The sequence below is a fragment of the Callorhinus ursinus genome, unplaced genomic scaffold, assembly GCF_003265705.2.
Source record: "Callorhinus ursinus isolate GAN/ISIS: 27379988/994484 unplaced genomic scaffold, GSC_fseal_2.0 scaffold92, whole genome shotgun sequence".
Taxonomy (NCBI): domain Eukaryota; kingdom Metazoa; phylum Chordata; class Mammalia; order Carnivora; family Otariidae; genus Callorhinus; species Callorhinus ursinus.
In genome coordinates, this window is record NW_027397154.1 from 2,355,372 (window position 1) to 2,379,312 (window position 23,941).

General features: G+C 49.5%; 1 protein-coding gene across 1 annotated transcript in view; it reads right to left on the reverse strand.

Moving 5' to 3' along the window:
• INTS3 (integrator complex subunit 3) overlaps positions 1-22,975 on the reverse strand; it is a 40,625-nt gene extending 17,650 nt beyond the window's left edge. The window contains exons 1-8 of the mRNA XM_025858763.2: positions 22,251-22,975; positions 13,675-13,758; positions 11,374-11,457; positions 6,431-6,544; positions 6,152-6,236; positions 4,762-4,828; positions 1,749-1,893; positions 711-840 (exon numbers count right to left, since the gene is read on the reverse strand). Of these exons, the coding sequence (XP_025714548.1) occupies positions 711-840; positions 1,749-1,893; positions 4,762-4,828; positions 6,152-6,236; positions 6,431-6,544; positions 11,374-11,457; positions 13,675-13,758; positions 22,251-22,397 (856 nt within the window). The 5' untranslated portion in view covers positions 22,398-22,975. The remainder of the gene's footprint in view (positions 1-710; positions 841-1,748; positions 1,894-4,761; positions 4,829-6,151; positions 6,237-6,430; positions 6,545-11,373; positions 11,458-13,674; positions 13,759-22,250) is intronic.
• Between the last annotated feature and the right edge of the window lie 966 nt (positions 22,976-23,941).

Below are 23,941 nucleotides of genomic sequence, written 5' to 3' on the forward strand. Positions count from 1 at the left end.
TCAACACATGTTCAATATAAGAGCAATACGATATAAGGGAGAACCAGGACTTTCCTCTCCTTCCTGACTCTCCAGGGCCTAGACAATTGTTTCCATGTGCACACCCATGTACATGCACACACGCAATCTACATATACACACATGCGTGCTGGAGGTGGGATGGGGACCCTGAGAAGGGGAAAGAGCTATCGAAAAGACCTTGTCAGGGAGAAGCACAAAGAGACTCCCTCCGCTGAAGAGAATTTCGGCTAAGCTGGATCCTTGGAATTCAGAGGCAAGACTGCTCCCAGGGAGAAGCATTCATTCTCTTAAAAGGCTAATCCCAGCCTCTCTGCTGACTCAGTCTCACGAGCTGACCTCTGCCTCCCCTGCTGGACCCAGTGAGGCTGGAAGCTGGTCATCAGCTCACCTCCCAAGCCAAAGAGCTGCAGGGAAGGGAGGAGGGTGATCACAGTTCTGTCTCGGTTTTTCTTAGGAGCAATGGCAGCTGGAGTCTGCCAAGCAGGGGCTATCTGGGAACCACATGAATTATTCTATACCTCTGCCATTCCCACATTCAGCCGTACTTGGCAGAGCCTGCCCAGTCCCAAGCTTCCTATATCTGGCGGTCAAAGCCTCTCCTACCTCCAGCCTCTACCCTCTGGATTCACACAGCACACATACACTGACCTCCCAACTCCCAAGGGCAGGATGCCCTGGTCCTTACTTACCTGTGAACTGAGGACTTAAGGCCTGAGGGTTATGGATAATATCTTTCCAAAGCAGTTCAAATTCTGGTATCCTAGCAACATTCTGAAGTAGTCTTACAAGGTCCCGGCCAATCATTAAACACTCCATGAACTTGGTGAGGGGAGGAGGGACAGGAGAGAGAATAAAAACACAGACAGTTTACCTGCTGTAGGAAGGACCAAGGAGCAGCTTGTTCTAGGGAAGGAAGGAAAGAGGGTCCAAGGGACAACAGGGTTTCTTCTGGAACCAAAGGGGAAGAGAGCTGGAAGCTGGGGACTGACCTCAGAAGGACAGGCCATTGGAAACTACCAAAGCCCCGTTGACTTCCTCCTGAATCTTTTCCCCTCCCCTCCCAGAATGGCTGTGATCCAGATGGAGAGAGACCATTCTAAAAGGGCAGGACTGGCAAGCTGAGCCCCAGATAACTTTCCCCAACCCTCCCTAGTCCAACAGAACAATCTGTGATAATGGAAATGATCTCCATCTCTATGCTGTCCAAAAGGATAACTATATGTGTGGCTAATGAGCACTTGAAATGTGGCTAAGTCAACTAAGGAACTGATTTTTTAATTTTATTTAATTTTAATTAACTTTAATTTAAATTGCCACATATGGGAAGTGGCTCCCACAGTAGAGATCATAGCTCTGAGATATCGCTCGGGAGATCTGATAGCGGACAAATCACGATCCCACTTGACGACAGCCATCACCCAGGTGGGTAGGTGGGGAGGGTGACATAGTCGTGGCAGTTTATGTCCGTGGTGTGCAACAGTGTCTACGAAGCTGACCAGGAGAATCCCTAGGATGCCAGTCCAACAGACAGCTATTCTAGGAGCCAGGGCTATTCTGCATGGATTCCCCACCTCCCCCCTTTCTCTGTCTCAGAATGATGAAAAAACACCAGGTCTTGAACCACCTCTTTCTCTTCAAAATGACATCTCTTGGCCTAGGTCACCTCACAAAACTCACATAGGTGTCCCACCCTGGGTTTCACTTGCCCACGCTGTTTTCATCCTTACCCGTTCCCGAAGCAGGGACATGCAAAAGTCTACCTCCTTCTGCCGCAGGGCCTGGAGCTGGGCAGTCCCGTGGTGGTCGACGATGAGGCGGAGGTATGTGTAAACAGCCATGGCAATGAGGATGCTGCTCTTCAGCACCCACTCCCTGCAGAAGTTGGGGGGGGGGCACCTGATACTTGGGCTCTGTCCGCCTATTCACTCTCCCAATTTACTCCCACACATGGCTCTGGGGCCTCAGCAATGTCTGGTGATTAGCACTGGGAGGAGGTTCTTTGATTCCTTGACTGCCTGCTCATTACCCATCTTGGACTATCAACTGGCTAAGGTAGTGACAATTTCCTACTGCTCCACCAGGCGCCCGATAAAGATAAGCACTGAATGAAAGCAATCTCTCTTTTTCGCATAACTACTTAGCTTCCGATAAAGCAACCTGTTCTTTGATTCACTATTCAAACATTTACTGAGTGCCTATCATATGCCAAGCACCATGTGAGGTACTAGGGACAGAGAATACACCATAGCTTCTCTACAGCTCGGAGAACAGGAGAAAGAGGTTCTAGAGGCAACCCTAAGTCAGCAGTTCCTACGATGTGAAATGAGGACTGTCAGGGGTTAAGACCCTTTGAAGACCCTTTAGGACACACCGTGTCAGTCCTTCCATCGTGCCTATCATTAGTGGCCCACTATGCTATATGGCTTTCCCTGGTTCTCTCCCTGGCCACTGCTCCCACTCCCAGACAATGAGGTACCTGCCCTAAATCACAATCTAAAAAGAAGAACATGATTTTGGATGGAAAAGCCTATTTCCCCAGGAGTTTTAGAAGTTCCATGGGGGGAAGGGGGGTAATGAAAGAACTGTGTGTTCCCTGCTGCTTCACAAAGAGTAGAAGGGGGGATGCCTGGGTGGCTCAGTAGGTTGGGCGTCTCCCTTCGGCTCCGGTCATGATCCTGGAGTTCCTGGATTGAGACCCACGTTGGGCTCCCTGCTCAGCGGGGAGTCTGTTTCTCCCTCTCTCTCTGCCCCTCATCCCGCTCATGCTCTCTCACGTGTGCGTGCACTCCCTCTCTCTCTCAAATAAGTAAATAAAATCTTAAAAAAAATAAAACCATTAGGGGCATCTGGGTGGCTCAGTTGTTAAGAGTCTGCCTTCAGCTCAGGTCATGATCCCAGGGTCCTGGGATCAAGCCCCGCATCGGGCTCCCTGCTCAGTGAGAAGCCTGCTTCTCCCTCTGCTCTTGTGCCCGCTATCTCAAATAAATAAATAAAATCTTTAAAAAAAATAAAAATAATGCTAAAAGAGATGACAAAAACTCTCCAATGTTGCTTCAATGTGCCAAAACGGGGAGCTATGTCCCCCAAGCAAGTAGCTGTAAGGACTTTGGCACCCCTGCTGGAAAGCAAGGAACCACAGGAATAAGCAGAGGAGTTTAATTAATCCAACCAGGCAACATCCTGATTCCGGAAAAGTGCTCAAGCCACCTAATTAAAAGACTCTGGTCTTTTCCTTTCACAGAATGAACACAGTAGCCAAGGACAATGGGGAGGCCCTCCCCTACCTGCTGCCCGTTAATTCCAAGGCCTTAGAAACACCTGGGAAGGGACGCCTGGGTGGCTCAGATGGTTAAGCGTCTGCCTTCAGCTCAGGTCATGATCTCAGGGTCCTGGGATCGAGTCCCACATCGGGCTCCCTGCTCCTTGGGAGCCTGCTTCTCCCTCTGCCCACCCCCCCTGTCTCTCATGAATAAACAAATAAAATCTTTAAAAAAAAAAAAAAAGAAATAAACACCTGGGAGGGAGGGAGGGAGAGGCTGTAGAAGACAGTCTTAAATATCTAGGGACTCACTTGCACCAAAGGATTTGAGGTTTTGGAGGGTAGGAGAAAAGATAGGGCAGTTATCTGACACATGTACATGGAGACTGCTCTAACTGCCCAAATGAGGAAAATTCAGCTTTACCGCACAGGAAAAGGGGGTATTTGGCACCAGAAACAAAATGAGAAAAATCAGTTTTCAGGAAGACTGTGAGCAGAGGTGATCAATTATCTGAATCCTGGGATGGGATAATGAAGAGAAAGAGAAAGTGAAACCATCCACCCAGGACACCAGAAAGGCAGCGACCCAGCAAGACGCTGCTGGGATCTCCCGGGCTATGCCGGTGGCAGTGGGGTGGCACCAGGAAGAAGTGCCCCAGCCCCAGCCGCAAGCTGTGCCCAACGCACTAGGTGGCGCTGCAAGGCACCTGACCCAGCCCCCAGCTTGGGCAGGGCCCAGGCAAGTGTGAATACGGGAGGTCTGTCCTTCTGAACCACAGGAAATATGGGCACTATTAGCCCTTCCAATCATCTGACTACTGTGGTGGCCTCGCACAGAAACAGAAGTCAAGCAACAGAAGAGCAAGGCCACTGGACGGAAGCCCCCCTTCTCTTTGTGAAGCTACAGGGAACACACAGAGAAGGCCTCACCCCAAACAAGTGCACATATGGTACAACCCTCATAAAATTTCTGGTCCTTTACTTTACTTTGATGGGAAAGGGAAGGAATTAGCCAGAAGTCCAATGTGCCCCCTTATGCCTTCTACCACTGCAGCCCCCCAACCCTGTGTGCAAACCTTGGCCTCCCACCGCACCCCCTGCCACTTCAGGACAGCGCTGTTTGGGTGGACAGCCTCGGAAGGGAGAAAAGGGGTACCTGCCAGGCAGGGGCGGGGCAGTTGGCTGGCCCCACTCTGCTGAGCTCATTCTCCCCCATCTCCCCCCAAAGATAAACATTCCAAGGAGGTCTGGATCAAAAATAAACCCTTATCAGATGAAGCTAGTTTTTCCTGGGCTCTGAAATATTTTAGCAAAGGCCTTCCTTCCCACCCCTTCATCCCTTTGGGCCGGAGAGTGGCTTTAATTCCTTCACTTGCCTCTCCCTCCCCCACCTCACCGGGTCTAAGCCCAGGTGTTCTCAGGCCACCTATCAGTGCTCACACCCCGACACCCACACCTGCTCCTGTCAAGGCAGACTCTACCTCTGCTCCGTCAAGATATCCAGGACACTTTCTGCCAACCAGATATTTTTTGCAGTAACATCTCCACCTGATTTCAAAGGGGGGGGAGAAAACAGAATGAGAATGGCTCTGATCATCAACTCAGCTAATCCAAAACATTTCTTCACCCATCCTGTTTCTCCTGTCATGGAGGTTCTGAGTGTTGGAAAAACTGCCTTCTGTTCAGTCAGGCTATAACGTTTCCCCTTTGTGTCCTCAGAGAAAGGAAGGTAAGTTCTAGATATTTCCAGAAACCAGAGCTGCTACTCTTCCATAGACTGGGGGTTGCAGTAGGTATACTCTGACCCTTGAAAGGGAATGTCTGAGAGACATGAAGAACCCCTGGTTGGAAGAAAGGGTGACATCTCAAATAGGGCCTGAGGTGCAGATGACCAGTGACAGTGGCACTCCAGCACTGGGGTGCCCCAAATCCCAAGTCAGGCTCATGAAAGGCCAAGAGTTTCTTGCTTCCAGGTATCATGGTCTTCCATGCTTGCTATGGAACTTCCTGGGGCAGAAGTAACATGTGGCAATGTCAGACCAAAGTCTGAGGATGAGAAGAGGAGACTGAGGACCAAACTGGGAAGGAAATGCCAGGAGGTAAAAGAGCCAGCACAACACTATGCCTGCTCTAGTCCTCATTTAAAAAGTCAGTGTTCACATAGTCAGATATCACACAGAGTAAGGTTTATGCACATCAAAACAGGAGCACCAGTGTTACAGAAATTCCTAAAGAGGAAGCAAAGAACCAATGGGAATGGTGAGGTAGAGAAGCAGAGTTAGTTTAAAACAAACACACGTGATCTTGGGAGTAAAAGAGGTAGCACAGGCAGGCCTCTTGGATATTTGGTGGCTCAGACAGATGTCACTGATGCGAAGGAGAGAACAAAACCTAAATGTCAGGGTCTCTTCTGTGACATAGTTCCTCCCTCAAACTGGTTCCCATCAGATGTCATAAATATTTGGAAGCAAGCGTTCAGAACACAGGGGTGGAGCCCAGGAAGATATCTGGGTTTCTGAAAGCATAATGTGATGGGAACAAATTATCTGCCCTCATGTCTCTTCCCATTCCTTCCAGATCCTTCCTGATCCAACATGCCATGAAACCCCAGCGTGAGGACTGGCTAAAACAGGCCAACTATTCTACGTCAGGCCCTGAGTTTGGCAGGAAGGAAAACAAAGCAGACGTATTGCTTCAAAAGACCCCATGTGACTTTTCCATTTCTTTCAGCCAGAAGAGGCCTGTCTCAGAAGGAAAGAGTCGAGGCAACCCAGGAATTGAGACCCCCAGGCACTTAATCCTTCCCCATTGCCCGCATCTAGCCTTTGGGCTCCTCTCCTTTCTTCTTTATGCTCTTGCCATCACACTCACCGGCAATCTGCTTCATGAATGTCATGCAAACACCATCGGCTCCCAGAACCCCACTCTTCACTAGTTCCCGTACCAACCACACCAACTAAAAGAGAGAGGAAAAGGTGGATGAAGAGAAGGGCCTCTCAATTTGAGGAAGGCGTGAATCCAACCACATTATAGTTTAGGTGTACAAAGGAAGAGGCGTGTTACCCCCAATTTCTCCTTCCCTTCCCTTTAGGAGAGAGAGTCCATTGCCTAGTATGTCTCTAAGCTGGATCTCTCTTTTCCTGGCCTTACCTGAGTACGGCAGGTATCCTGCAACTTCAGGTACTTCTCCATGAGTATCTGGTTGATCTTATTCAGGACAATATTCATGCCATCACGACTCACCAGAGCCAAGTCCCGGTAACACTGTGAGAAGCAAGGTTTGTGAGCAACCAGCAGACTGAGGACAGGCTCCCCCCTTCCCCTTAAATTCCACCCATGGGATTCAAATGGCAATGAAAGACCTTCCACAAGGCTCCTCCATCCCAAACCCAACCCTGGCCCTGTCACACAGGGTGGGGAGGAATGGAGCTACTCTCTAAGAAGGCAGAAAAGCCTGCTAAGAAAGTCTCCTTGTTCCTCTACCTCCCTTCTTAAAAACTGCCCCACTGTTTCATGCCATAAGCTGAGCAAAACCAGGTGGAGGCCATCTGCTTTTCATCTGCCAGGGAAAGGTCACTGCAGAATGGGTCTGGCTGAACAGACTATAAAGGACCCCAAAGAGGTTTTTAGACCTGTATTGACTCAGCCAGATGAAGCAAAGGGCTAGGAACATTAGGGAAGGGGACTGGGGACCAGGGCCCCAGAAAGAAAGGGCAGGACAAAAGTGAACTTCCTTAACTGAACATCGTTCTTCTTTTCTCTGGGCTGCCCTTTGCTTTTGCTAAGCACTGAAAAAGGAGGGGTCCTTAAGCATACCCAACCCTGGAAGAGGTGAAGGCAGGCATGCCAATCTTCTCTGAGTGCTCTTGTCCCCTTCCCCGGAGAGTATGCTCATCCTGGCTCTCTAGAAACTAGAGTCCTGGAGGAATGCCTTAGGAGGCCACTGGCCTGCTGAGCTCCATGCTGTCAGGGTCTCAGCACAAAGGGTAAAAATTATGTGGGTATCAGCCCACCACCTCGAAAGCTAGTGGCATCAACCATGGTGACACTTATGCTAAGTTAACATGCACTGGGGTTGTGCACCTGCTATTATATATATGGTTGCATTTGAATCCCACAACAACCCTCTGAAACAGGTACCAGTAATTATTATCTTTATTCCTGCAGATGAAGAAACAGGTATAACCGGGCAAAGTAACTCGCCCCAGGTCACTGAAGAGACCGAGGAATGACCAGAATCCAAGTCCCGTTCTAGATTCCATGCTCTTTTTTTTTTTAAAGATTTTATTTATTTGAGAGAGAGAGACACAGCGAGAGCGGGAACACAAGCAGGGGGAGTGGGAGAGGGAGAAGCAGGCTTCCCGCGGAGCAGGGAGCCTGATGCGGGGCTCGATCCCAGGACCCCGGGACCATGACCTGAGCCGAAGGCAGACGTTTAATGACCGAGCCACCCAGGCACCCCAGATTGCACGCTCTTAACACCTCTTTACTAGCACTAGAAATAGCTACAAGGAGAAGAGGCTGCTGGGGAGGGGTGGGGACTGAAGGTGGCTTTGAGACGACCATATTCCTGAGCGCTTTCATCCTAAGTGTTTGGAAGAGAAGTGCTCCTACTCTCTGGCCTCCGTGTGAGGAGGAACTCCTGAGAGGTTAACTATTGTTACTTCCTCTTGCCTCTATTGCCCTAAGTCAAATGTTTGATCTGATAAAAACACCAACACTTAGAGATCCCTCACGTGCCATAAACTCTTCATACCCAAAGGAGGATTTGATTATCCTCTGACTCCATTTGAGATCAAAAAGTATAAGCAAGGGAATAAGGAATGTATAAAGGTACCAGTGAACTACTGCCAACAAGCCAGTCAGTAAATGGTGGGTCAGCCCTGGAGCCTCCCCTGGAGGTATGACTTACAGGATGGGCAGAAAACAGGAGGGAGGCAGAGACAGAAGGAAAATCTGTCAGGACAAAGACAGAGACCAGACTCACCGGAGAGGAGCCCTGTCTGTTCAATCAAAAGCAGAAATGCAGAAATAGACCCAGGACAGGGAAGGAGGACAAGTCTCCCAGGAGACACAGGGAACAGATGAAGAGAGCAGAAACCGTCTGCCTAATTCCACGCGCCATGTGGGACTTATCAACCACACTGCTGCTAACATGTGCAGTTGAGCACCAGGGCACCCCATCCTGATGCTGCCAGTTGCCTCACCAACCTCTGTGCCATTTTTCTGATGGGCTTGAAAGAGAAGCAGATGGGAAAAAACAAAACAAAACAAAACAAACTCAGTGGGGAACACAGAAGAGAAGCAGAGAGTCTCAAAAGAAAGGATAGGTGGCCGGATGGCAGGGAGGTAGCGCTTCTGCCCCAACTGCTGGGCCTATGCAGCCTCCAAGCCACCTTCGTGAGCAACAACCGCCAAGACCTGAGGCCTTGCCTCTTCAAAAGGAACCTTCTCACTGATGCTAGACCTTTTCCTGTCACCTCTCTCTACTAACTGCTAGAGCCTGCCTACTCAGCCTCCTACAGCCCCACAGGCCCTGAAACTGGCCTGCTCCCACTTATTCAGCTCAGACATCAAATAAGAAATAAACAAACTCAAAAACTATAAACGTAAGAGCTGCCCAGACAGATGAACGTTAAGAAGGTACAACCAGAACAAAACCCACCCCACGCATATTCCACTCTCCACCAAAACCCAGCCTGCTTTGTCCTTCCCTGAATGCTCTTGTTCAACCTGCTCTTGCTGCACCAAGAAGTCCCAGAGAGCTGGCCCTAACATCTGAACCTGCCCGCAGCCCAGACTGGGCTCTTTAGCTCCTGCTTCCCCAGAGCAGGTTTGTAATGTGCTCAAGACTGTTTCCACTACCACCCTCTCCACCACCCCTGCTCCCATCTCCTGGCCTGACAAGATCTAGGAACCAGATCTCCACTCCATCCTGAGGTTTCTGGTCCAGAGACGGAGTCAACCCCAAACAAACCCTTAGAAAACACTCCCCCTGTTTTAAGCTGAAGCCTAAAACAATGCATCAGAATCAGTCCTCACCAGGAACTCCTACCTGAAACTTCTGCAGCACAGAAGCATTTCACAAGATAATCACCCTTTTAGGGAAAAGGATCAAAGCACCTCAGAGACATGTCACTAAATCTTCCCATACCCTGACCTGGCTCAAAGTCTCTCAATGAGTTACCACCTGCCAGCTCCTCAGTTGCTTAAACTTCAGTTGTCTTCCGAACCCCCAACTCCACTGCTTTGTCTGAAGAGCCCTGATAGGCGCCTGTCGGCCTCATATACTCCAGGGAGGGGATTTACTTGGAAACAGCTAGCGTGTGAACACAACCCTGGTGCAGCTGTCAACCAGCTATGAGGTCCAAGGCAAGGAAGGGCCTGGGCCACCCTCATGGGGCTATCCCAGGGCAAGAAGACCAAGTGCTCTAGTACCTTGTCATGTCTGGATGGCCAAATTCATGACTTAATAAGCATTTATGATGCAGAGTGCTATGGCCTTTCACTGCCAGGCTAGACAAAGACCTAGAAATACCACACATACCTGTCCCTTCACAAAGTTTACTGATTTACCCTAGCTGATGCAGATCCCACCTGAAACAAACAAAACCAGCAGACTGGACAAATTTGCCCTGAGGTGACTACACGAGATTTTAACTGTATTTATAAAAACCTACACAAGAGAAAACAAAACCTTAATCCCAACCCGTCCACCCCTGTCTTTGCCAACAATTTCTCTTAAATGGAGTGGCTAGACTGGGTCATATTACTGTTTAACAGCACCAAATTGGAGACATTCATTTGTCTTCAAGGATCTCAGTGATAAATCCAGTATGAAAATGAAATGCCAAGTTAACGCAACAAGGTCCCAGCCCAGAAATGGCCTGGGACACCAAGGACCTGTGAATACTTGCTGTTCCACCACCTACCCTCATCCTAGACACTACTCCAGTTGGCATCAGAGGAATACAAACACATCAGGTTGCCATGCCCATAGATCCTTCCCCTGAGGTTAATTCAAGCAGCTATGCCAGGCGGGCATGGGTATCTTGTCCTTGTCCCTGGGGATGATTTTCTTTGGTGCTCCCTGAACAAATGATAGTATCTCTGACCTCCAGTTATCTTATAGGTAAACTGGGAGCAGTTTGGAAAGAGGGGACAAAGCCACCAACCTTTTGAGAGGATTAAATGAGATCTTGTCTGGATAGAGCCCAACACAGTGCTGGGCACCAAGCATGTGTGTTTCCTTCCATACTTGTTCAAGGAAGGGCCAATAAGAACACTGAATTTCCCCACTCCAAGCTCCTCTCTGTTAGTGTCATATAGTTAATGCCAGATACCAGACATACACTTCTAAACCATCGCCCCAAGACTCCAAGGACACAGAACTGCTGGAAAAAGGAAATCTGGAGAGGTAAAAGACAGAATTTTACTGCTTTATTATGCAAAGAATGGAATCCAAACAGATCATCCTTCCCAATCCCTCACCCCAGGCAAGGATCCCACTTTAATCATTCCACATAAAGGACACTCTCCTGGCTGTGAAGACCCCAGACTAGTTTTTACACAGTATTCCTGAGGAAGTCTGGCTCCAGTGGGTTCCAGGGTTCTCTTGGTCACTACATTATTGCTGCATCAATCATCAACATTAAGCTGTTAAATCCTATGTGCTACAATGTTAAGGCTACCTTCTATTCACCTGCCAATGATTGAGAACCTACAAACTACAGGTCATGCTCTTCTGGGTAAGAACTCTCAATGGACTTGGTTGTAACTTGTTCTCTTCTCTGGATTAAATCCTGACTCTCATAACCTTGACCCATCAATCTACAATGTACAACTCTTCAAATGCTTTTCCATTCTCACAAATGCTTTTCTTGCCCTTTAGCTTCAGAATCTAGATAGAGAAAGGATCTAAGTCAGAGAATGACCAATTCATTGAGAATAAAAAGGGAGTTGTAAGCGTATCTGGACAACAAGGTGATCCAGTTCTGGTCAACGGGTTTGGCACTATGCCAGCTAACCCTTAAGTTCCACCATATCCTCAGACTATCTGAGGGGAGTTGTGGGTCCAGAGCAGGGAGTCTTACCTTCTGGGCTTGGGCAGGTTCAGTAAGGACAAGGGTGAAGAGGCCCAGGCAGATTTCCTCATGCTGGGGGGGGCCTTTGCATACCTGGGAAATGAGGAAGGAAGAAAACTAGTTGTCACTCATAGGAGGAAAGTTCTTGAGCAGTTTCTCCCAGAAAACTTGGGACTCCTGAATAACCTGCAAAGGAGAATCATTAACTCTTCTATCTGATGATCTCCTTTTCCTAAGTGATGAAGCATCTGTTTCAGGAGAGAAGTGGGGAAAGAACAGACCCTACTGTTTTCTCCAAGGCTTGATGCAGGCTGAAAGCAGAAAATGTAAAGAGTGTTTATTTTTTTTTAAAGATTTTATTTATTTATTTGACAGAGAGAGAGCACAAGCAGAGGGAGTGGCAAGCAGGCAGAGGGAGAGGGGGACACAGGTTCCCCGAGGAGCCAGGAGCCCGACGCGAGACTTGATTCCAGGTCCCTGGGATCATGACCTGAGCCGAGGGCAGCCGCCCAACTGACTGAGCCACCCAGGCGCACCTAAAGAGTGTTTAAAATGGAAAAAAAGGGGCAACTGCTGGCTAAGTCAGTGGAGTGTGCAACTCTTGATCTTGGGGTTGTGGGTTTGAGCTCCACATCAGGTGTAGATATTACTTAAAAATAAAATCTTTGGGGGACGCCTGGATGGCTCAGTCAGTTAAGTGTCTGCTTTCGGTTCAGGTCACAATCCAGGGTCCTGCAATGGAGTCCTGCATCAGGCTCCCTCCTCAGCGGGGAGCCTGCCTCTCCCTCTGACTGCCATTCCCCTGCTTGTACTCTCTCTCTCTGACAAATAAATAAATAAAATGTTTTAAAATAAAGTAAAATCTAATCTTTGGGATGCCTGGGTGGCTCAGTCGGTTAAACGTTATGCCTTCGGCTCAGGTCATGATCTCAGGGTCCTGGGATCGAGTCCTGCATCGGGCTCCTTGCCCAGCAGGGAGCCTGCTTTTCCCTCTGCCCCTCCCCTTGCTTGTGTGCACTCTCTCTTTCTCTAACAAACAAATAAATAAAAATCCTTAAAAATAAATAAAATGAATAAAATAAAATCTTTAAGGGCGCCTGGGTGGCTCAGCCAGTTGAGCATCCCACTCTTGGTTTTGGCTCAGGTCACGATCTCATGGGTCCTGAAATCAAGCCGCATCAGGTTCCATGCTTAGGGGGGAGTTTGCTTGAAAGATTCCCTCTCTCTGTCCTTCCCCCCACTCAAGTGTGTGCACACTTTCTTTCTCTCTCAAAATAAATAAATAAATCTTCAGAGAAAACTTTAAAAAAAAATAATAAAGCAGAAAAAAAACCTCACTGTACCACTTTTACCAGACCTTAATAGCCTTCAGGAGGGAGGAAGCTGCAGAGCCATTCATGGGATAATAAGCATACATTTCAAGTCAAGACTTTGGGCAAATCACTGAATCTGTGGTATTTGTAAGGTGAAGACACAATAAAAATAATATACTACTAATAAAAAGAAAATACTAAACATTCACTATGTGCCTGGAATTACTCTAAGACCTTTACATGTACTGGGATGCCTGGGTGGCTCAGTCAGTTAAGTGTCTGCCTTTGGCTCAGGTCATGATCCCAGGGTCCTGGGATGGAGTCCCACACTGGGCTCCTTGCTCAGCAGGAAGCCTGCTTCTCCCTCTCCCTCTGCCTACCACTCTCCCTGCCTGTGCTTGCTCTCTGACAAATGAATACATAAAATCTTAAAAAAAAAAAAAAAAAAAAAAAGACCTTTACATGTACTACTGAAAATCCTTTCAATCTCACAGATCAGGAAATATAAAGGATCATGGGGCATATGGCTGGTTCAGTCAGTTGAGCATCCCACTCTTGATTTTGGCTCTGACTCTTGATTTGGTCCTGATCTCAGGGTTGTGAGACAGAGTCCCGGCATCAGGCTCTGTGCTGGGCATGGAGCCTGCTTAGGATTCTCTCTCCCTCGCCCTCTGCCCCTCCCTCCCTCCCTCCCTCCCTCCAAAAAAAAAAAAAAAGGAAATGAAATGTAAAGGATCAAATATGTGAGAATAATTTGCAAAGAAAAAAGTCACTACAGAACTAAGAGTTATTTTTAAAAGTTGTGACTTAAAGACACCTAAGCTCCAAGAGCTGGATTCCCACAGTGAGACAGAGAGAGGAGCTGGGAAGTCTGGTTCAGGGAGCCAAGATACTCACTTCAGTCCCCTAATTCCCAGCCACTTAAGTCCTATCTTTTGGATCACATCTCAACACTTCCAAAGCAACAGAAATGGATGAGGGAGATCATTATACTCACGTGAGCATTGAGGGCATCATTGGCCTCCCTCTCTGAGACACCAGTAGTCATCGATGTCACAATGCTCATGCATCTTTCTAACCTCTGTAAAGTGTTGAGAAAAAGTTCAGAGTGTGTCACACCACCACCTTCAAAGTATTTCTGACCCCAAAAAGGTTTTCAAGAAATTTAAACCTCATCATACCTCTAGATCTAACTACCAGTTTACAAGTAAAGTTATACAAGGATATAACCAGCTAAGTCCAGAGGGTGGAAACCGTGACACGTAACCTGATTCTTTAACATACAAATTGCAAGGGAAAAAAGCAGGGAGGGGGAACCCATATATTAAAAGAGGCTTAAGACTATAATTATAGCCCATGGGGTGGGGGGATGCTCAGTCATTAGAGTATTCGACTCTTGATCTCGGGGGTCATAAATTCAAGCCCCATGTTTGGTGTAGAGCTTAGTGGGGAAAAAAAAAGAAAGAGGGGCACCTGGGTGGCTCAATCGTTAGGCTTCTGCCTTCGACTCAGGTCATGATCCCAGGGTCCTGGGATCGAGCCCCGCATCGGGCTCCCTGCTCAGCGGGAAGCCTGCTTCTCCCTCTCCCACTCCCCCTGCTTGTGGAACACAAGAGAGGGAACCTCTCTCTCTGTCTCTGTCAAATAGATAAATAAAATCTTTAAAAAAAAATTTAAAAAAGATGTTAAACCCATTGAATAAAATAAGAATCCATGCTAAAACACACACATATTATAAATAATGAAGAAGGGAAAGCTCTCCCTTATAGTGGAATGCCAACCAATAAATGCATAAGGAACAACAGGACCAAAAATGATTCCGGCAATCATCATCAGTGGACACTAAACCAGAGGTGAAACTGCACAAGAGGATATTTATGTGGGTTCAAAATACTTAATTACAAAGGGAAAAGAAATTCTGGAGGATACCACCTTAATCAAGTAATCAAAATTAATAACCTCAAAAGGAGACAAACTGACTCCTGACACTACATGCCTCAACAGGGTGCAATGAAAAGGCTGTAACAGTACTTGTATGGTTTTCTGGCCCCAAAATGAGTAATTTCAATCTAATCATGGAAGAAATTTCAGACAACCCAATTTGAGAGATACTCTACAAAATAACTGACCTGTCCAAAGTGTTTAAGTTCATAAAAGACAAAGAAAGATTAAGAATCTGCTTCAGGTTTAAAGAGAGAGTGCACCTAAACTCAACTTGTGATCCTGGACTGCTATATGGACATTATTGGGACAACTGGTAAAATCTGAGTATGTTCTGTAACAGAAGCATACTGATGTTAAATGTTCCAATCCTGACAACAGAGCAGTAGTTATGTAACCGAAGATCTTTGTTCTTAGGAAATACACAATGAAGTACTTATTTATTTATTGAAGATTTTATTTATTTATTTGACAGAGAGAGAGCGAGAGCAGGAACACAAGCAGGGAGAGTGGGAGCGGGAGAAGCAGGCTTCCCACCGAGCAGGGAGCCCGATGCCGGGCTCGATCCCAGGACCCTGGGATCACGACCTGAGCCGCAGGCAGACACCCAACCATCTGAGCTACCCAGGTGCCCCCACATTGAAGTATTTAAACCCTCATGGCTGCCACTTACTGTCAAAAGGTTAAAACAAAATGTGTACAGAGAAATAACGCTAATAACTGGTGAATCTGGGTGGAGAGTATATGAGAGTACTATGTATTATAATATTTCTCTAAGCTTGAAATCATTTTAAAATAAAAAGCTGTTAAAAATTTTAAAGAAACAGGGGCGCCTGGATGGCTCAGTCGTTAGGTGTCTGCCTCCGGCTCGGGTCGTGGTCCCAGGGTCCTGGAATCGAGCCCCGCGTCTGGCTCCCCGCTCCGCGGGAGGCCTGCTTCTCCCTCTCCCACTCCCCCTGCTTGTGTTCCGTCTCCCACTGTGTCTCTCTCTGTCAAATAAATAAAATCTTAAAAAAAAAAAAATTTAAAGAAACATTGAGGCACCCGGGTGGCTCAGTGGGTTAAGTGTCTGCCTTCAGCTCAGGTCATGATCTCAGGGCCCTGGGATGGAGCCCCGCATCGGGCTCCCTGCTCACTGGGGAGTCTGCTTCTCCCTCTTCTTCTCCCTCTGCCCCTAACCCCACTTGTGCTCTCAATGAATAAAATCTTTTTTTAAAAAATTAAAGAAACATAACGGGGTGCCTGGGTGGCACAGTTGGTTGAGCATCCGACTCTTGGTTTCAGCTCATGATCTCAGGTTGTAGGATTGAGCCCCACTTGGGCTCCCTGCTCAGCGGGGAGCCTGTTTCTCCCTCTCCCTCTGCTGCTCCCCCTAATTGTGCTCTCTTGCTCTGTCAAATAAATAAAATCTTAAAAAAAATGTCCCCCAAAAAAGTTAAAAACAAATTTGAAAAAATGAGTATGAGGAAAGAAAAGGAGAACAAAAGGCCAAACTGCCTGAGCCTCTGGACAAAGGTGGGGACAACTGCATTAAAGTCCACCCAAGGGGCGTCTGGGTAGCTCAGTCGTTAAGCGTCTGCCTTCGGCTCAGGTCATGGTCCCAGGGTCCTGGGATCGAGTTCCGCATCGGGCTCCCCGCTCCGCGGGAAGCCTGCTTCTCCCTCTCCCACTCTCCCTGCTTGTGTTCCCTCTCTCGCTGTGTCCCTCTGTCAAATAAATAAAATCTTTAAAAAAAAAAAAAAAAAAAGAGGTGTAGGAATGAAAGATAATCCTGTGTCTCCCTTCACCATCATCCTAAGGTTGCCTATATCCATCCCTGACCAAGAGTGTACGGTGGCACAGAGAACTGTGTTAAGGCAAGGAGCTCCCACAGTCACAAAACTCTGACCTACATTAGGCCCAAAGCCATTCAGATTTGAAGGTATTACAACTTGACTGCCCATCAGGTCTGACTAGCCTCCAAATTAGGTCACATAGCACACTGAGCCTTAACAGCACCTGTGTACTTGTGAAAAGGAGCTGTGAGATCACATGAAAGCTGAGCTGTGAGATCCAGCACTACCTAGTCCAGCTCCCACATGAGCAGAAGGAAGGAAAATCATCAGGTTGTATTTTCCCTTTTTAAAATCGTATCCCTCTCGGGACACCTGGGTGGCTCAGTCAGTTAAGCATCTGCCTTCAGCTCAGGTCATGATCCCAGGGTCCTGGGATCGAGTCCCCTTTCGGGCTCCTTCCTCAGCAGGGAGCCTGTTTCTCCCTCTGCCTGCCGCTCCCCCTGCTTGGCTCTCTCTGGCAAACAAATAAATTGTATCCCTCTCTAACTCAAGATAGCTATCAGTGGGGGCGCCTGGGTGGCTCAGTCGTTAAGCATCTGCCTTTGGCTCAGGTCATGATCCCAGGGTCCTGGGATCGAGCCCCGCATCGGGCTCCCTGCTCAGCGGGAAGCCTGCTTCTCCCTCTCCCACTCCCCCTGCTTGTGTTCCCTCTCTCGCTGTGTCTCTCTCTGTCAAATAAATAAATAAAATCTTAAAAAAAAAAAAAAAGATAGCTATCAGTGATTGGAGAAATCAGTTCCTCCAGCAGCTAAGTCCCGCTTACCCAGGCCAGGTGAACAAGCAGCAGCACAGCATCCTAAAATTCTAGATATTACTTTCTACTCAAAGGAAGAGGTCTCTGCTGAATCAACAGAGATGCAAGAGGTAAACAGCAGCTAGCTAATGAGCACACTGACAAGCATGGTATAGAAGGATCCCCCCACTACGTGCTAGCCTTAAGCTAATCCTGGGTGAGTTCTTTAGCCTCTCTAAACCCTGGTTTTTCTTATCTGAAAAATAGAAATAGGGGCACCTGGGTTGTTCAGTCGGTTGGGTGTCCGACTCAATTTCAGCTCAGGTCATGATCTCAGGGTCCTGGGATTGAGCCCCATGTCAGGCTCCGCACTCAGCAGGGAGTCTGCTTGAGATTCTCTCTCTTCCACTCCCTCTGCCCCTCCCCCACTCATGCTCGCACTACTGTGCTCTTGCACTCCTCTCTCACAAAATTAATTTTTTTAAAAACCCTATTTAAAACAAATATATATCACAAGGTTGCTCTGAGGATTACACAAGATAACATATGTGAAAACATCTAGCATACAGTCTCAGTTAAATTATAATCTGTTTCATTTGTGAAAAAGCTCAGCAACTGCACAAGCAAATCTATGAACAGACCACTCCCCAACATCTGCTACTACTTCTAATGGCATGTCCTTGAAGATTCCTGAAAACTGAGCCCTCCTACTACAGGACACGGGTTAAGTCCCTGACCAGGTTGAAAAGTTTCCTCACCTAATTACCCTCTGTAAACATTTGCCTTCTAGGACAGAAGAGGAAAGGAAGAGTACGGGAGGTGGGAGGAGGCCTGACTGCTGGACCCTGCACCAAGATCTTTATGCAATGAGCATCAGCCTATGGAATGGCCAAGTTTCTGGCTATGATGTAACACACAGAGACCTTGGACACAACCAGGTTTCTCTAGGCCCCTCCTTAGTCTATGCTCCACTCAGAGGTTTGAGTCAGTTCTGTGGGTCACTGCCCAGTCAAGAACAGTGGCCTCTTGGAACAGCGAGGCCCAGCTAAGGATGTAGGAAGTAGGAGAGTCCAGAATTTGGATGCACGGATAAAAGTGATGAGGAAAGAAATGTGAGGGCCAGTCCTTTCCAGGCAACGAAATGTAAAAGATGCTGCTCTTCCCAAACTACAGAAATCACTTTTCCAAACAGGGATGGGAGAAGGAATTACAAAACTTTCAGAGCAACAGAAGGACCACATCCTGTCAGAGGGCTGTAGGAAGTCAAAATCCCCACAAACAAGTAGCAGTACCCCTCTTTCCCCCCAGTCCCCAGAGGCCCTTAGTAAACATGGAATCATACATGCAGTTGCCAACAATTACTGGCAGAGTGGCTCTGTTCAGAGTAAGCCCTCCATGACAGCACCTCAAAGAGCTGAATAAATATTTACCATCTCTAGGAGCTTCTGAAATAACTTTTCTAGTATCAAGATTACCTGACCATGTTCTCCATGACAGCAGCAGTAGACAGAACAGGGGCAGAGTAGGGAAAGGCCTTCTAGGTTGCCAGTACCTGAAGCTTGGCACTGAAGTCAGAGCCATCCCTCTAACCTTCCAGTTTCCGCTCCCTCAGACAAGTGAACATACAGTCTGGTAAAAATACATATTAAATACTGCTCTCTAATTGGAAGACAGTGGCCCTGAAAGAGCAAATTCCACTGTCTTCAGTAAAAGAAGGTATGTTCCAACATACAAAATCCCCAAGAGCCCACATCAGTAAGGAGTTGCTGAATAAGCTGGGTTCCAAGTACTCTACAGCTAAGAGTCACTTGTAAGAGCAATGAGGATTTCGGGGGTAAAATTAGAAATGACTCAAAGCCTGTTCCCTGGAGATTCTTCAGAGACGAGGTATGAATTACCCCTTGGAGAACACCTATAAGGGATGTACCTCTACCCAATGCAACCCTAAAGACCTGTCCATAGCTTAAGAGGAAGGTCTGACTTGTTTGAGCCACAGCTCCTACTTTCAGCCTGACTTCAAAGTAGACCAGGTCCTTCCCAGAGAGGAATGAGCGGGAGCTGTGGACCGGGAGACTAGGAGTTGCATGTTCTAAACGCCTCCAATCTCTGGCACTACTTTTTTTTTTTTTAAAGATTTTATTTATTTATCTGACAGAGAGACACAGCGAGAGAGGGAACACAGAGGGAGTGGGAAAGGGAGCAGACTTCCCGCAGAGCAGGGAGCCCATGTGGGGATCGCGGGATCATGACCTGAGCCAAAGGCAGAGGCTTAACGACTGAGCCACCCAGGTGCCCCTCTGGCACTGTTTTTATCTCATTCCCCAAATTGGAATGGGATGGCCAAGAATTTCCCCTTCAAAGAGAGAAACAAAGCCAAAGAAAAGAAAGGATTCAACAAATGCTCCCTTGGGTAAGAGTCACAGCTCCTGGCTGGGATGCTCTTCAGCAGTGTTTCATACACCAGGACTCTAAGGGGCCTTTCCTCATCACACTCAGCTATAATGACTCCAGCCTCTTCACTACCAGGTTTTTGGGGTGCTTTTTTTTTCACCTTCCTTATGGGTATGCTAACTCAGTCTTCAGATGATAAGCTCTGCAAAGCAGACTTGGGTCTCCCTTATCCTATTTTCCTATGAGACTCTGCACACAGGAGGCATATACCGTTAGGAAGCTACCTCTGTGGTGGAAAATACCACACCAGAACAGAGAGACCAGTCAACAGCAGGTTTTGATAACTTCTGTATCCAGAGCTCTGCGGGGAGACCCAGAGGAAGAAGCCAGTAAGTCTTGCCCTTAGGGACACTCTGGTCCAGTGGGAACCACACACATGGGTTAAAAACATGGAAAATTCAAATGCAAAGGGTAAAGGCCAAAGAAGGAAAAGGGAGAGCCAAGAAATGCTGGGAAACATCTACACCAGGAAGGACAGGAGGAAAAGTAGGGGGAGAGGGGGAGAGAGAGACCCTCCCTCCCCCTTCTCTCTGGAAACAGTTGAAAGTTCACTCTCAGTCCAAAAAAGCAAAAAAATAAATGCTTCCTCTCTTTTATGGTCCCCTCCCGGCCTATCACTGAGCCCCTAGCAAACGTCACTGTTCAGAACAGGACGCTGTACTACTCTGTGGTACAAATTAGCAGAGACAGGATGAACCCTCTAGCCATCAGGGTGGGGAGTAAACAGATCTTCGTCCAACGCTTGGGGGCTTTTCCCCTCCACCCAAACTGCTGGAGGGATCAAAGGCAGTCAACTATTTTCTTTCTACAATTCTAGAGCTGCTGTTGCAGAACACTGGGCTCAACAAATACTTTGACAATGACAGTGGCCATTTCTTAAAAAGTGGATAATTCAAAGTGCTAGACGTTCCTACAGTCATTTTTATTCATTTTGGGAATACATTATTTTTAGCAGCATTGTTTATTTTCCTAATTGTATCTACCTTAGCTGATAAAAACAATAGCAGAAAAACTTTGATTTCTCTAAATGCACACAGAATCAGGAGGAGAAGCAGGATGGAAAACCAGCCTGTGAGCAGACAGTTGCCAATGGTTGATCTGCAAAGTTATATGCAGCCACCTTGATTTGCAAAGTTCATTTCTGCATATACGTTCCATCATTTTGTATCTGAACCAACACTTTTTTTCAAATCTGAACTATGAATTCCACCTATCTGCGTGCCCACCCTCTACTATCTGATAAAGGGCAGTGACAAAGTTAGAAGCAGGGAAATGGGGAAGCCTGCGGGCTCAGTCGTTAAGCATCCACCTTCGGCTCAGGTCATGATCCCAGGGTCCTGGCATCGAGTCCAGCATCCGGCTCCCTGCTCCGTGGGGAGCCTGCTTCTCCCTCTCCCTCCCGCTCCCCCTGCTTGTGCTCTGTCAAATAAATAAATTCTTTAAAATAAAATTTTTAGGAGTGCCTGGGTGGTTCAGTTAAGCGTCTGCCTTCGGCTCAGGTCATGATCCCAAGGTCCCGGGATTGAGCCCCACATCAGGTTCCCTGCTCAGCGGGAAGTCGGCTTCCCTTCCCCTCCCCCTGCCCCCCCACTCATGCTGTCTCAAGCTCTCTCCCTCAAATAAATAAAATCTTTAAAAAAATAAAATAAAACAGGGGCGCCTGGGTGGCTCAGTCGTTAAGCGTCTGCCTTCGGCTCAGGTCATGGTCCCAGGGTCCTGGGATCGAGCCCCGCATCGGGCTCCCTGCTCCGTGGGAAGCCTGCTTCTCCCTCTCCCGCTCCCCCTGCTTGTGTTCCCGCTCTCGCTGTGTCTCTCTCTCAAATAAATAAAATCTTTAAAAAATAAAAAAGTAAAACAAAATGTTTTAAAAAGCAGGGAAACGATCGGGGAAGAGGCGGACCCTGCTCCTGCGCTCTCCCTGTCCCTGGGTAACCGCGGAGTCGAAAGCATTGGGTCTCACGAACAGCTTAGCAGTCCCTTCTCGGCGCTGGGTCTCCTATTCCTGTGACTCTACCCGCGTAGCGGCACTCTGGGCTGTCAGGGAGCAAGCGGGGGGCAGGGGTCAACCACCCTGCGCGACTTCTCTCGACCCTCTTTGCCCGCACCCTCGTGTGTGTGCTTCTGGACAGAAGCTGCGGCTGACCGTACCCTGGCCAAACATCACTGTTCCCCGGGTCGTCAAGCGCCCAGCGCACACCGCGGCCAACCGCGTCCCCGTGAAGCCGGCTGCGGACTCCTGTCAGCCCCCCAGACGCACGCACGCACGCACGCACGGTACTGTCAGCTCAACACAGGACCCCGTCTGGAGCAGGACAGGTATGGAGAACCCACGGGGAAAAGAACGTCCACAGTCCACTCGGCCGACCTGGACGGTGCCTCCCTTCCTCACCAGCGCCCCCCCCCATCCTCCGGCCCGCGGCTGCTGTTGCCATGACAACCTGTGCAGGAAGTCGGCCCGCGCGCCTTCCTCCTGGAGCGGGAAGTCTGGAGCGGTGCTCGCGCTGCCTCAGAAAACCCCTGAAGGCCTCCTCCCCGACCCCCCAGCCCGTGCCCGCTCCGGCAGAGCCCTCCTCAGCCCAGTTGCTTAACTCCCTTCCCCACCCCCACACCTACCTCCTCTAACTCATCCTTGGCATCCAAACTGGTGGAAAGTAGCAGCCTCCCCCCTCCTGGGGCTCCTGCTCCCGCTCCTCCGCCACCTCCCGCGGCTCCCGAAGCAGCGGCTGCGGCTGCTGCCCCCTTTCCCTTCTGTAACTCCATGGCTGCGGCCAAGAGGCGGGGGGAGGCCAGGGGGTGGACGGGCAGGAAGTCCTAGAAATGACGAACTCCGGGCTGCCAGAGCCTGGGGGCAGGGGGGACGAGCGGGGTCGGGAAGGGCCCCGGCGCTGTCCGCCCCGCCCTCCTCTCCGAAAGGCCGCTCCTGTGGAGGACGCGAGGGCGGACGGCCTTCTAGGTCCCGGGTCTGGAGGGGCAGTGCTGAGGGAAGGCCGCCGGCTCCCGGGTGTGCTGGGGTGAGGGTCTGCACCTGCGGGGAAGGCAGGGGAGGCCCTGAAGTGCAAGGGGAGCCCTTTCTGGCTTCTGACGCTAAGAGAGGCAGAGAAAATCCTAAGTTTCTGCCTCAGGAGGTGAGGGAAAGAGGAGTCCTGCCCCTGAGGTAGGGGGTAGGAAACCTTCCTGGCTGTGGGGCCCGAAGGGCTGGGGAGCGAGGTTCCTTTGGATCCGGCCCCTAGGGGTGAGGGTGAGGCAGTGAGCGCTACAGGAGGACACGGAGGACCAGCTTCTCCCCACACCACACACAGGCGGCCATGGTGGGAGGGCGGGGGGCGGGGAGGCTGAGGGCGGCGGCGGCGGCGGCGGCGGCGGGGAGGGCTCGCGGAGACCGGAAGCGAGCGGCCTCTGGCCCGGCCTCCGCCAATCGCGGCTTCCGCGGTGGCGCGGAGTCTCTCAGGAGCAGGGCGACGGCGGCCGACCGGCCTTTTCCCCGCCTGCCAATGGCAGTGAGACCGGCCTGATGGACAACCAGAGTGGCCAGTCGCATCCCCCGTTCCTCTCGAGGGGCGGGACAGGAAGACTTCTCTGAGAGGGGTGGGAGCGCGAGGCGATCAGGAAGGGGAGGCTGCGCCTGCGCGCGCTGACGGCCTTGCCCTGGCGCGCGTGCGCGGCGCTAGCCTCCGTCTTCCTTCCCCCTCCTTCTGGAGCGTGGGTGGGTGCGAGAGCTTTTGCCGCGTCCCCGCCTGGCCTAGGAGACCCGAGGCCTTGCGCGAGCTGACCGTGCAGGGCGGGGGAGCGTCGCCTAACCCTCGCCGTTAAGCAGTCCCAGGGCAGAGACCGCCAGGTGGCACGGAGCCAGCTCCCAGAGCTGAGCGTGCATTGCACAAGTAAGCGTGTGCGCACGCGAGTGCCGTCGGCTGCCGCAAAAAACAGTAGTGCGTGGACCCACTCAGGCGGTCCAGACCCCTAGAGTCGTGCCCGCACTGGCCGGGTTGCTGAGTGACAGAACCATCTCCATCCTTGTGCTGAGGATCTGGGTCTGACCCCTGTCCCTGCCGTCGTCTCTTACCCACAGCCCAGGGAGGCCCGGCATGTGTGTTGTGAGCGCGGTGTTTCCCTGGGTGCACTTCTGCTGCCTGGCCCGACAGCATTTTCCATTTCCTCAGAGTGTGAGATTACTTTTATTTTTATTTTTTTAAAGGTTTTTATTTATTTTTTGACAGCGAGAGAGGGAACACAAGCGGGGGGGGGTGGCAGAGGGAGAAGCCGGCTTCCCGCTGAGCAGGGAGCGCGATGCGGGGCTGGATCCCAGG